The following is a 14,349-nucleotide window of genomic DNA, read 5'->3' on the forward strand; positions in this document are numbered from 1 at the left end:
ATATGCGATTATTTTTTTCAAGGTTCTGTTCTCATGTATTTTTCAACTACACAAGCAATAAAATCGTCTGTTTTATAATAAACAATGCCAGATTTATTTAAAGCACAGATTACAACAATAAAGAAAACAAATCTGTGGCTTTACCTCTTTAACACGTCTGTACACACCAGTGTTATGGGTCGTTCTCTCTGAAACCAATTGAACAACACCAAACCGTGTTAAACTTTAGCCAAAACGAGGCGTAGTTTAATAGAAAAACACAGAAAAACTCCCACAGGGAACAAAAAACCTTCCTCACAGGAAACTCAGAACTTCTTCACAAATAATTTAAAAATCACAGAGAGAAAAAAAACCACCAGCAAACTAACAAACAAACTAACAAAGCTCAGAGTTAACAAAACCAACCAGCAATGAACAACTGGCAGCCCCGCTGTTTAACCTTTAACCTTTAACCTCTCCTCCTGTTGAGCTGACGGGCTGCAGGTGTGGTTTAAGGCTGATTTATCGTTCTGCGTTACACCAACACAGAGCCTACGCCGTAGGGTAAGCGCACCGTACGGCGAGCGTCGCTGCGTACCCTACGGCGTAGGCTCTGCGTCGATTTAACGCCGAACCATAAATCAGGCTTCACAGCGCGACTCCACTGTCCGCCGGAGCGCGCCCGGCTCATGCTCGGCGCCGCGCACAGCTCCTCGCCAACTCCGCGCTCATATATTTAATACATTTATAAAGCCCATATACTTATAAAGCCCCGCCTGGCCGAGCCCTAACACTGAGGCCATGGTAGATAGGTTACACCAGTTAATTAATACATCCATGGGTTACACGCGGCACTGTTGACATTTTTTCGCTGCCGGCAACGTGACCAGATCACGTGACTGGTCAAATCGCAGCCTTTGCGGTTAGAAAATCTCGTTTTATCACATCGCGATATTATCGCAAATGCAATTAATCCTTCAGCCCTAGTCAAAAACATCCATATTTGTAATTACACCAAGGTCTGTGTGAATACTCGACTCTGATTGGCTGGCAGGTGTCCATTAAAAGTGTTAATGGACACCTAGAAAACAAGTTCGGTCAAATTGCCTGATATCTTTAATATCGTTGCGCTGGATCAACTGCCAGGTGGTAACCACGGCAACGGAGATTCAGAGAAGAAGAGCCGGCTACCGCAGGATCAAAACGATTTAGGAAACTATCTGTGGACCTTGATTCTTTGAAACAAATCTATTTACTGTTTGTTACTGTAGCATAGCGGAGCGGAGCTGAGCAGACTAGAATTTCCCCAGTTGCTAAGTCGTATCTCAGGTCCGTCCTAGATACGACTTCCATTGCATGAGGAGCTTATGGGACGGTAGTGATTGTTCCAGGTATTAGTCAAACCCTCAGGTGTTACCACGGAAACTGAGTTATGGCTTGTTAAAAAACTTTGTAACTTACCAGGTTCCAACGGCTGCAGACGAGAGATTAAATAGTCGCTCAGCTGTGGCTTGTTATAAAACTAATGATTTACACTGAAAACACATTAAATGATTTACTATTTATGTTTTTTAGTAAGTGACCTCGGTATAAGCGGGATAATGCCCTTCGAGGTGAATATTAACATAAATATATGGACTTTTCTGAGGCACACCTCGTCTGACATTATCCCTTACTCAATACCCATGATTCCAGAGCTGTGTAATACGGTCCGTCATCCGTCACCGGCTCCTCCTCCCAGAGGTGTAACGAAGTACAAATACTTTGTTACCTTACTTTAGTAGAAATTTTGGTTATCTATACTTCACTGGAGTAATTATTTTTCAGACGACTTTTTACTTTTACTCCTTACATTTTCACGCAATTATCTGTACTTTTTACTCCTTACATTTTAAAAACAGCCTCGTTACTCTATTTCATTTCGGCCTTTAAAAATAAAAACTATCCAGTTAAATTGCTCCATCCGGATAGAGTGAATTTGGTTGTGGTTGTTTCAGATGTTCTTGTCCAGTTTTGTTCTTACATCCGTTCCCTTAGATTCCTGCAACTAAACTTGGATGTTCATTCTATTAGGGCTGTGAAATTAATCGATTTTAAATCTAAATCGGATTTATTAATCACAATCGATGTTTAAAAAAAGGAAAATCGGAAAATGGATTTTCCTTTTTTGCAGCTGGCTGCATTACAGACAGAGCTCGTCTAGTCGTCTTTGTTTGGTCAAGAAAATTGTAAATGTTGTCACTTTACTAAACTCAAGGAGGATTTACAGTATCTTTCAATTGCACTTCATTCCCAATAGAGAAATTTGTTTGCTATTTTTCTTTAAAAATAAAGATAAAATATTTGAAACAATTTATTCCATTGTCTTTTGTAGTTTTACCAAAAAAATCGAAATCGAAAATGGGGTTTTCAGAGAAAGAAATCGGGATTTTATTTTTGTCCAAAATCGCCCAGCCCTACATTCCAATAAAGGTTAGGATAAATGATAACATGCCTCTGAAGTTTGACTTTTTGCACCATTACAATACTTATAGGCAACTAGTCATCATATCTGCTGCTCTCTGAAACACATGTTAATGCTCAATAGTACACATATATGGTTCTTTAATATATTTACATTATACTAACATACATTCATTTTCAATGGCTTTTGTCCTTAATGGCTTTTTTCCCCCTTACATTACTTTAACTTTTATACTTTAAGTAGTTTTGTAACCAGTACTTTTTTACTTTTACTTGAGTAAAAAACTTGAGTTGATACTTCAACTTCTACAGGAGTATTTTTAAACTCTAGTATCTATACTTGTACCTGAGTAATGAATGTGAATACTGAAGACACCTCTGTCTCCTCCTAACTGAGCTCTGTTTCCTCAGGAACCTTCTGTGCCCTGGACATCAGTCTGTCCCAGCTCCAGGACGTCGGCTCCCTCAACGTGTACCAGACGGTGCGGCGCATGAGAACGCAGAGGGCCTTCAGCATCCAGACCCCGGACCAGTACTACTTCTGCTACAACGCCATCCTGGAGCACGCCCAGCGGCAGGGCCTGCTGCCCTCCAACCAGTGAGGCCGGCCCGGCTCTCAGACCGGTCCAGCAGTCCTTCAGGCCCGGAGACGCCACAGGGGAGCAACGTCCACGCCCAAGAGTTTTAAGACAAAGCCATTCTCAATTAGTAGCGAAAAAGTGGTCACAGTTAAAAATCTTGACGTTGACATGATGCGTAAATGTGATTTTTTTTTTTTTTTTTTTTTTTTTTTTTTTTTTTTTTTTTTTTTTTTTGCGACTTCCGGTCAAGCACACGGGATGAAACGAGGCAAAGTTGACCTTTTTTTTTTAATTTATTCATTTGTCAACGGTGGGACCTTAAGGGGGAGTTCCCCCTCAGATACGTGTGTCTGCAGCTAACACACCCTTTACTCGCTAACACCAACGTGGCCGTCGCAGTCCCAGAAGCTTCCCCGTGTCCTTTACCTGCTGCTGTAGAGTCGTCACGTATTTCACGGCAGAAGCAACGCCGCCTTCACAAGCTCCTGCACGAGGGCTGAGCTGGAACCGTGCGTTCACGGAGAGGGAGTCACACTTGTTTTTCTTTTGCCACATTTAGCGTCGACTCTGGTGCACGTTTGCCGTGGCGCCGTTTCATAAGCTTAGGCGAGACGGTCACATGTCCCTCCGCTTGGAGTCGTGTTGATTTGGTTTCCTGCACAACCAATCCCAAAGATCGTCGACGGGGTTGAGGTCCAGACTCGGAGGTGGCTGATCCTGAACCACTCTTTTTCTTTTCTTCTTTTTTTACAATTTGACCCCCAAGGAATCCTTTGGCCTTATCATCCTGGAATGTGCCTGTATGGAGCCAAATCAAGGCCAAAAGTTTTGCTAATTTGAAAATAAAATTTGAACCTGAAAATTCTTTTTTACAGTTTACATTTTTTTTTTTTCGGTATCAGATCGTTTTTTCAGTTTCAGAACTTTTTATTTCAGTTTCACATCTTTTTTTTCAGTTTCACTTCTTTTTTTCAGTTTCAAATCTTTTTTTCAGTTTCGGACTTTTGGCCCGATGTGGCGTGGGGGGCGTGGCATCAACTGAGAGGGGCGTGGCATCATGAGTGACATCATAACAGAGAAGGCGGGGGACGTTCCTCAGTCATGTTGCCTTCAGGAAACGTAGGTTGCAGAAGTTATCAGTAGAAGTATGATTCAAAACTGTATATAAAACAGCTTTTTAAACAGAAATGTGTCACTAATATCAGTTTTTTCCACTGCCAATCACGTGAATATAGTGTATATACAGTGTTGAATCATACTTCTACTGATAACTTCTGCAACCTAAGTTTCCTGAAGGCAACATGACTGAGGAAGGTCCCCCGCCTTCTCTGTTCTGCTGTCACTCATGATGCCACGCCCCTCTCAGTTGATGCCACGCCCCCCACGCCAGATCGGGACCAAAAGTCTGAAACTGAAAAAAAAGATCTGAAACTGAAAAAAAGATTGATACCGGGAAAAAAAATAAATAATTGAAACTGTAAAAAAGAATTTTCAGGTTCAAATTTTATTTTCAAATTAGCAAAACTTTTCGTCTTGATTTGGCTCCGTATGCCTGTGCCTTCGGAGAAGTTGGATTGGGGAAAAGAACCTGCTCATTCCTTGTATTCAGGTAGCTCCCCCTCAACTCAACCAATGGAAGCAAAAACCCGGATCCCGATGCTCCCCAACACGTTCCTTTAACGGTATAATATCGGGTCCCCCCCCTCCTTCTGTTTCCAGTACGAACAAGCACTCTTGACGGTGGGATTTTCAGCTCCCCGTAAATGTCACACGGACGGTACGTGCTGGTTTATCAGTATCAGTCAAGCAGCTTCCTCTAAGTTTTCATGAACCATGAATTAGGGCTGGGCGATATGGACCAAAAGTCATATCTCCATATTTTCTAGCTGAATGGCGATACTCGATATATATCGATATTTTTTCTGTGCCATAATTGGGGTTTCCCCCAAAGCATTATAGCATAGCATCTCTGTTAGCATCTCTGTTAGCTTCATTTTTTTCTGAGGCAAACCCTTAAAAAAACAGTCAGTTTTAATACAAAGCCTCGTGCTAAATGTCACACAGGTTCCTTTATTAACAGAGGTCTGCACAATATCAAAATGTATAAAACAAATGAAATAAAAATAAACTGCCTGCATATATGCTATGATCAATGATTTTTTTTTTTTTTTGTAGCACATTGAGATTCTCCGAATGGAAAGTGCATTATAAATTAAATGTATTATTATTATTATTATTATTATAATATATAGAATAAAAATGCTTCTTGAATAAAATAAAACAATAACAATTAAATTAAAATACACTGTGCAATTAATACAATGTAGACAGTAACAGGCAGACTTTTCCACTGAGGTTGACAGTTGTGCAAATAACAAAACATTTGTGCAAATCTCAAATAAAACATTCAAGTCAATTTGTCACAAAATAAGCTATATCAAAATCATATTTTTTTTTTTTTTTTTTTTTCCTCCGATATAAACGATATTGTCTCGCACTTGAAAATATATCGATATATATTAAAATCTGGATATATCGCCCAGCCCTACGATGAACAGGAAGGAGATTTGAAAGCACATCCAACCAACAACTCCCCAAGTGACTGTTGCGTCTTCCTTTGACCGCTCTTTAAATTTCTCTCCATTGGAGTTATTATTTGAGTTATTCTTTATCTTCTGTCCCCCAGACGAGTCCATTAAACCCTTCCACCCCAGCGTTGACCCGAGGTTCCCTCAGTCGTGCTGCAAGCCGGTCCCACTCCAACATGCTTCCGCGTATAAATGTCAGCAGTCAAGACCTCACGAGTAGTGCAATACTTTGTTTTTTTTTAATGATTATTATTATTTTTAAACATGTATCGGATCATAGCACTTTGAATTATTTCCATCGTTTTTCTCAGATTGCGGCGTTGGGATGGGAGGTCAAGTTAAACTTTTTGCAGTGGCTCTTGTTTTTATTTAGTAATTCTCCATGTGATGCTGGGATAACTTGATTGTTGTACACGTAGTGATGCGTAACTATGAAACATGTAGTGGTATTTACTGTAAACATCTGCTTAGAGCTTTATTGGGACACATCCGAGGAGATTTTAACCGGGAAAGCAGAATAATAGTTGTATAAAGAAGAAGCACAACCTCGTGCCCGCCAGCCCTCACAACGTCCTCCGTGGGCACTTTGGGTCAGAAATATGTTTTCAGTCTTACTGTATTTAAGTTCTACAAGCTGTGGTTGTAGTCGGAGCTTTCATCCGGTCCCAGTTATCCCGTCATCATTTTAGTACGTGTGTAAAGGTTGTGTCTGTGTGTCATATGTTGCGTTATGGTGTGTTCTTTACTACAGAATTCATATTGAATTTGCTGGTAGTGATGCATTTTGTAAAAGAACATTGCAGAGTTAAATCCAACCCCACGTCTACTGTCGGATGATGAAGGTCGTGAACTTGAGTTGGGACACCTGAACGATGTGAACTGAAGCAGTTTTGTGGCCGGCCAGGGCAGAAGATACAAGCGTAATAGAGATTAGCTCGGAGAGCAAAACAAACCAACACTATCAGAGTAAAATGCCGAGTTAAGCCTCTGGCAAGACTCATAAATGTCATTTCCCTGAAGTAAAAGTGTGGACAGGATTTCTCCAGATCAGGGCTCGGCAACCCGCGGCTCTAGAGCCGCATGCGGCTCTTTAGCGCCGCCCTAGTGGCTCCTGGAGCTTTTTCAAAAATGTTTGACCTTTTTCTTCTTTTTTCTCTTTTTTTCTTTTTTCCTTTTTTCTCTTTTTTTTCTTTTTTCCTTTTTTCTCTTTTTTCTTCTTTTTTTCTTTTTTCTTTTTTTCTTCTTTTCTTTATTTTTTCTTCTTTTTTCTTTTTTTTCCTTTCCTATTTAATCTCAACATTTAGACTTTTTTTCTCAATATTTTGACTTTTTATCTCGACACTCGACATTATTTCGACTTTTTTCTCGAAATTGTACTTCAACATCAATCTCGACATTTTGACTTTTTTCTTGAAATTTTGACTTTTTTCTTCAAATTCTGACTTTTCTCAACATTTCTAATTTTTTCTCAACATTTCGACTTTTTTCTTGAAATTGTACTTCAACATCAATCTCGACATTTTGACTTTTTTCTTGAAATTTGACTATTTCCTCAACATTTCGACTTTTTTCTCAACATTTTGACTTTTTTCTCGAAATTCTGACTTTTTTCTTCACATTTCGACTTTTTTCTCGACATTTCGACTTTTTTCTCGAAGTGCATAATAAAAAAAAAAAAATCTTCCCCCAGTTATAACTAATATAGAAACATGCAGCATGTGTTTCCTTCATTCTAAGGCTTATACAAGACTTTTCATTTTTTGCGGCTCCAGACATATTAGTTTTTTGTATTTTTGGTCCAACATGGCTCTAAAACATTTTGGTTTGCCGTCCCCTGCTCCAGATGAACTCATGAGTGTACAGAGTACATAAAAACAGGAAAAGGACTGTTTGTGATTACCTGGCATTGCCCTGAGACCTCCGCCACCTTAACAGGTCCCATAGTTGCTATTTTGATCCCGAGTCGTGTTGATTAAACTCCACAGTCGAGCTGTTTTACTCAGAAACTCTCTGGGTCTGTAGGAGCTTGTAGCCCAAATCTTCTGCTTCTCCGTGTGCTCTGTGAGCATCTTGTGTGGCCTAACCCTTCCTCATTCCCACGTTATTGGTTACCGACATTTAAAAAAAGTTTAAAAAATCAGACGTGTTACTGCCAGTCACGAGGCCTGCTCTGTCAAAGCTCTTATTTTCTACTTAATCAATCACACACCGCTTAAAATGACAGCAACACAGGCTTAAAACTGGATATATGATGGTTGGAGACAGTAAATTGAAGTCTGACCACCGATGTAGCACAAACTACATGTTAATAAAGGTGAAACAAGGAGTGTTTACAGCAGGGGTGTCAAATGTGCGGCCCGCGAGAAGTTTCCAACACAAAAAACCGAAATGTTAATTTACTAAAAAGGAAGACATAAATAATTGCCATGAATCGCAGCATATCCGATAATATATTTCTTCAACAAATCCATCGTTATTCCACAAATAGAGCAGTTTTTGACATTTTTTTAGTTTTCTAGAATGCATTTGCTGATTTTATTTCTTTGTAGACGGTCGTTTATTTTTATTAACTGACTACTATTATATATTTTCGCAGGAAAAATATCACTGCTAAAAAAGATGATAGAAGATATTTATTCGGAGAATTTCAGTTTTGAATACGAGGATAGTGACAAAGTAAAACAGTTAAAAAAGAAGTGCTGACTTTTTCAGCACACTGGCGTAAATATCCGCGCCAATTTTTAAAAATAAATACACTTAATTGTACTGGAAAAATCTCTAAATCACAAAAAAACACTCTCGGATGTAATAAGAAAGATTTTGCTTTTAATTAAATTTCCTATAAAAAAGCGAAATATAAAAAAAACATACTTGTTAAAAGTGTTAAAAGTATCTTACATAATTTGAAAAAAAAAAAAACGAGAAATTTCAAGAAAAGATCCTGAAGAAATATATTTTACATAATTAGAGTGTAAACAAAGTGATATTTCCTTTAAAATTAACTAAACTGATATTGGATAAGATAACAATAATAAAAAACAGAATTAGAAAAAAAATTCGCACAGTTTTTGTTATTTTGAGCGTGCGGCCCGCGAGAAAAAAATTGGTCAAATCCGGCCCGCCAAGCAAAATGAGTTTGACACCCCTGGTTTAAGCCTCTGCTGCAAACACTTATCTGTTTTGCCATAAATACGTAAGTACCAAACCGGGAAGCCTCTCCTCCCGGCTGGTTAGAGCCGACTTGAAAAGATGGTGACGACTGAATAGACTTAGCTGCACAAACAGTCCTTTTTTATACAACTTTTGTACACAAACTAAGATAAAATGACCTCGGTCTCTGGCTCTGGACCCGATCCACCTGTACACCATCACTTAATCGGAAGGAGAGTTTTGAATTGTGGCTGGTTCCTCTCTGAGCCGACGTAGATCGGCATCGTGCTGCAAACCTGTGTTTCTTTATCTTTCAAAACTGCTTTGATTCACATCGTTTTGGTCCTTAAAAGAGTTCACACTTATCCCCGTCTGATATTAGCTCCTCGTGGTGTTTGAGCTCCAGGATTTCCTTTGAGTCTGCCATCCCCATGTACTCTGATTTTAGACTTAGTTCTTTCAACAATAGATGCAAAACATTCTTCTTTTTATTTTTGTATTATATTCAGCAACTGTTTTCATATGATTAAAGTTATCTATGTTAATTTTATATTCTGTTATAACCCCTTATGTTATCATTCGTATAATTATTGATTCAGGCTATACTGTATTAAATACAAGTGACATCAACACTTGACTTTGTGCAGGTTGTGATTCTTGTCTTGCTGACCTGATCCGGTGTTTTTCTGAGAATGTGTTTCTCTCTCCACGTTTCTGAAGTGATCAACTTTCAGGCAGAGGTGGGTAGAGTAGCCAAAAATTGTACTCAAGTAAAAGTACTGTTACTTCAGAATAATATGACTCAAGTAGAAGTAAAAAGTAGTCATCCAAATAATTACTTGAGTGAAAGTAAAAAAGTACTTGGTGAAAAAACTACTCAAGTACTGAGTAACTGTTGAGTAACGTCTGATTTATTTTTTTAACACAACCATTCAAACAGACAAAAGTACAAAATAATCATCTTCAGGTAAATTAAATCAATAAAATAATAAAATAAATTAAAATGAATAAAAAATAGCTGAAATTAAAATAATCTTAAAGTAAATTCAAGTACTTTAATAAATAATAAAATAAATAAAATAATAGAATAAAAAATAAATTAAGCACAAGTAGCACAAAATTTCAAGCCTTTGTACTTTTCTTTTTTAACCAGGCAGAACTAGAACAAACATGAACTCATAGAAACTCTGTGTGTGTTTGAGTCTGTGTAAATGTGACAAAACATGCAAAAACAAACATTTTTCCCAAAGAATCACTCAGTGATGTCATGAGATTGACGCGTACGTGAATAAAAGGGATAAAAGAAAAGTAACAGCTCAACGTAGCCTAATGTAGCGGAGTAAGAGGAACAGTTTCTTCTTCACAAATTTACTCAAGTAAAAGTAAAAAGTATAGTGATTCAAAACTACTCCTAAAAGTACAAAATTTCCCAAAACTTACTCAAGTAAATGTAACGGAGTAAATGTAACTCGTTACTACCCAACTCTGCTTTCAGGTTGACGAGGTCGATGCTCTTGTGCGACACTATTGACTAATACAAAAAGTCGAGTTTATAAAACTAATAATAATAATACACTTTTTTTTTTTTATATATAGCACCTTTCATGTCATAGAATGCAACTCAAATTGCTTTACATGTCAAAAGAAGATAAGCAAAGCAAGCAAACCAAAACAAAGCAGCTTTAAGACAGTGAAAAACAATATAGCAAACAGAATAAAACCAACAATAAAAGCAAAGAGTAAAAGAGTAAAACAGGCACATCAGTAAGCATAAATAGGGTCACACACAGGTAAGAACAAACCTTTAAAATTCAACTAAAAGCAAGAGTAAAATGGTGGGTCTTGAGCTGTGCTTTAAATATGTCAACTGAGGATGCCTGTCTAAGGTGCACTGGAAGTTTATTCCAGGCTGTCGGGCCGTAGAAGCAGAAAGCTGCCTCGCCATGCAGGGGCGTCAATTGGGTATGAAGGTAGGGCAGCCGACACACCTCGGCTTCAAGGGAAAATCTAAATGTTTGTTTTATTAATACATTTATGGAATTACTCTGTGTCCATTTGTATTGATTATTCTATTACTTATAATAACTACAAATGCAAATCAGAACAACATGATCGATTTCACTAGTTATTATACACTGCAAAAACTCAAAATCTTAACAAGAATATTTGTCTTATTTCTAGTTAAAATGTCTAATTTTTAGTAAAAGAAAATCTCATAACATTTAAGACAAGACTCAAAAACAACCATTTTCACCTGTTTCAAGTACATTTTCACATGAAATAAGTAGAAAAATCTGCCAGTGGAACAAGATTAATTTGCTTCTAATAAGAAGATAAATCTTGTCCCACTGGCAGATTTTTCTACTTATTTCAAGTGAAAATTTACTTGAAACAGGTGAAAATGGTCAAATAAGTTATTTTTCTGGTGTTATTTTTCTGGTGATGACTCTAAATGTTGAAATAGCAGTAAAACCACATTCATTGATGAAATGACATAATGGATGGAAAGGAGGGATGGCAGTTTTACAGGGGGGATGACTCCTGTACCGAGTACACCACTACAAAGAAGGATGGCACCGGTGAGGCCTGCTGGGAGCTGAATTCAGCAACGCGTGGCACTTCTCCCTCAACAGGGTTGACTTTTCAAACATCCCCTGATCTTCCAAAGGGACGAGATGGCTTCGTGTGCAAACGCAGCTGCAGGTTTCGCTGACTCGGTGTGATTCGGTCTACATTTCTATTTCAGGTTGATCTCATCTTCCAGAGCAGAAGGGCAAATGTGTTCCCAAAATAAAGTGCCAGGACTGTGTTGTTTTACGGTTTCTGAGTCACTGGTGACTTCACACACCCAAACAATGGTTGTCAAGCGCAGAACAAGCGTTGTCTTTTTTTTTTTTCCCCCACAATATGTCCCATTGTTCCCACTACAGCGGCCAGAAGACACTCAGACAAGAGATCTCCAGAGAATGAGCAGTAATATGTGAGGTTCATCCGAGACTACCAAGACTCTGAAGCTGGAAGAAGTTTTTTTTTTTTTTTTTTTATTTATTTTTTTTTTTCAAAATGAAGACAGTGACAAAAAATAATTAAAAAAAAGGTTAACAACACCACATTTCACATAATCAAAAAAAAAAAAAAGACAAGGGGGTGGGGGGAAGGGTTGGTACAGATAAACTTTAAGAATGATGGTGCCTCTAGCGTCAGTCATCCAGTCATCAAGTTATCCAGCTCTAAAAGAAGAATAAGTAAAATAAAATAAGCATGTGACCAACACAACAGGTCATATTATTATATTATTCTGGCGCCGTAGAGGATGGCGGCCACGGTGATTTGGTGCGTGTTACTTTGTCCGTTACATTAACGTAAATATTCCAACCCCGTAACATTTGTACCTGACTCACATCCGACACTTTAAAAACCCCATATTGTACATTTCTGTTTATACATTTTATCTGTCATCTGTCATCCTACGTCACTTTTTGTAAAGACTCATATCCGGCACTTTTTAATCCTCATATTGTACATTTCTGTTTATTTCTGTTCATACATTTTACTTTATTCTATCTCTTATTTTATCTCCATATATTTGTTTGCTTTTATATTTTTATTTTTATTTTTACTGTATTGCACCAATCACCACAACAAAGTATTTGTGTGTTAACAAACTTGGCAATAAACCCCCTTTCTGATTCTGATTATTATTACATTATTCTCAACTGTTGTCTAATGACAGTCCAAGGGGCAAATTGATCATTTTCATTATCTTTGAGGATTGCAGTTGCTTTTTCCATTGATAATAAATCCAAAAAGTCCTTCAGCCAATTGTATTTGTGAAAGCAGTTTGGTTTGCGAATCTTCCAGTTCATGAGTATTGACCTCTTCACAGACAGAAAAGCGAGAGAAGTGATACGTTGCATAATCTTCCCACGCACGTTCTCCACTGCAATCCCCAATAAACACACAACAGGACATTGAGGAACACGAATATTCAAAATAGCTTCCAAAATGTCAAGCTGGAAGAAGTTTCTTAAGGTCATGGGGAAATAGTTCCCCCCCTCTTCTAATAAAATCACCTCTGAAATGGGTAAATGTGTATTGTTTGTAGTAGAACTGTCAAGGACATATTTGGATTGGATGATCATAATAATTACCCAAATTAGAATATGTTATCTTATCTACAAAATGTAAGGTTAAACTTAAAACTTCTGCCTTTATGTACCGAATTAAAATACCATAACTGAGACCGTTTTAACTACTTCTGTAATACTAAAAACAATAAACCTAAAAAATAGATAAAATCCCCAAATGTTTCAACAAGTGGAAGAAGAACCATAAACCATCCTGTATTTTGACATATTTTAATCACAAGTATTAATCAGAAAATTCAAACACATCACCAGTTACCTTTAATTTGACTTCAGGTTGAACCCAAGATGTTTCAAGTGAGTTTCTAAAGAAGCGCTCGTTGGTAGGAAAAAGAAGAAAAACAATCATTTAAGAAAGATTTTCAACATAAAACATATACAGTATATTATTTTAAAATCTGCCAGTGGGACAAGATTTATCTTCTTATTACAAGCAAAACAATCTTGTTCCACTGGCAGATTTTTCCACTTATTTTAAGTGAAAATCTACTTGAAACAGGTGAAAATGGTTGTTTTTGAGTCTTGTCTTAAATGTAATGAGATTTTTGACTAAAAATTAGACATTTTAACTAGAAATAAGATAAATATTCTTGTTAAGATTTTGAGTTTTTGCAGTGTATAATAACTAGTGAGATCATGTTGTTCTGATTTGCATTTGTAGTTATTCTATATGTATTAAGTAATAATCAATACAAATAGACACAGAGTAATTCCATAAAAAACAAACATTTACATTTTCCCTTGAAGCCGAGGTGTGGCAGCTGCCGTACCTTCATACCCAATTGACGCCCCTGATCTGGTCTGGCCCATGGACTAAAGGTTGCGGGTTGAAGTCCCGCAGACTGGGCTGTTCCAGCCATAGACATGTCTATGGTTCCAGTGAGCGAGGGAAGGCGGTGCAGCTTTTGCTTTTTAGCGGGTGATATTCAAAATAAAGTGACGCGTCTCGCAGCCTGCACCAATGCCGGCCGAGGGGGCGCGGCCAACTCTTCTGTTACAAACACGAACCCGGAGTCCGGAGTCTTTCCTCGGGTATGTAACAGCTGCTTCAACTAAATAATACTAAAACATCCCCGCTCTTAAAACAAGAGGGCGGTTAACGAGGGAGAGTCGGGGGAGCTTCTGGAATAGGGGCTTTTTCTGCTGGTTTGAGGGCAGCTGGACGGCCAGGACCAGCACGGGGGGATCATGGCTGAGATCCGCGGCTCGGGGCTCCATCCTCCCCGGGATGAGCGCACCGCGCTCCGGCTGCGCAACTGGCACCATTCGGTCTGCAGATTTGCTTACAAATGGATCTGTATAGAGAGATAGAGAGAGAGAGAGAGACAGGGGAGGGGGGTGTTGTTGTGGTGAGACAGGTTAGACATTTTACCCCACGACTGTTGAAGTAAACAAAGAATATTAAGCCTAAATTATGGTTCCGCGTTAAATCCTACGTAGGCT

The 14,349-nt window shown here is 38.2% G+C and overlaps 1 protein-coding gene across 1 annotated transcript in view; it reads left to right on the forward strand.

The window, feature by feature from the left end:
• The window catches only part of ptpn9a (protein tyrosine phosphatase non-receptor type 9a), a 69,158-nt gene extending 65,996 nt beyond the window's left edge, over positions 1 to 3,162 (forward strand). The window contains exon 15 of the mRNA XM_061722373.1: positions 2,854 to 3,162. Coding sequence (XP_061578357.1) covers positions 2,854 to 3,044 — 191 coding nt within the window. The 3' untranslated portion in view covers positions 3,045 to 3,162. The remainder of the gene's footprint in view (positions 1 to 2,853) is intronic.
• The last annotated feature ends 11,187 nt before the right edge of the window (positions 3,163 to 14,349 follow it).

The sequence above is a fragment of the Cololabis saira genome, chromosome 5 (assembly GCF_033807715.1).
Source record: "Cololabis saira isolate AMF1-May2022 chromosome 5, fColSai1.1, whole genome shotgun sequence".
Classification (NCBI taxonomy): Eukaryota; Metazoa; Chordata; class Actinopteri; order Beloniformes; family Belonidae; genus Cololabis; species Cololabis saira.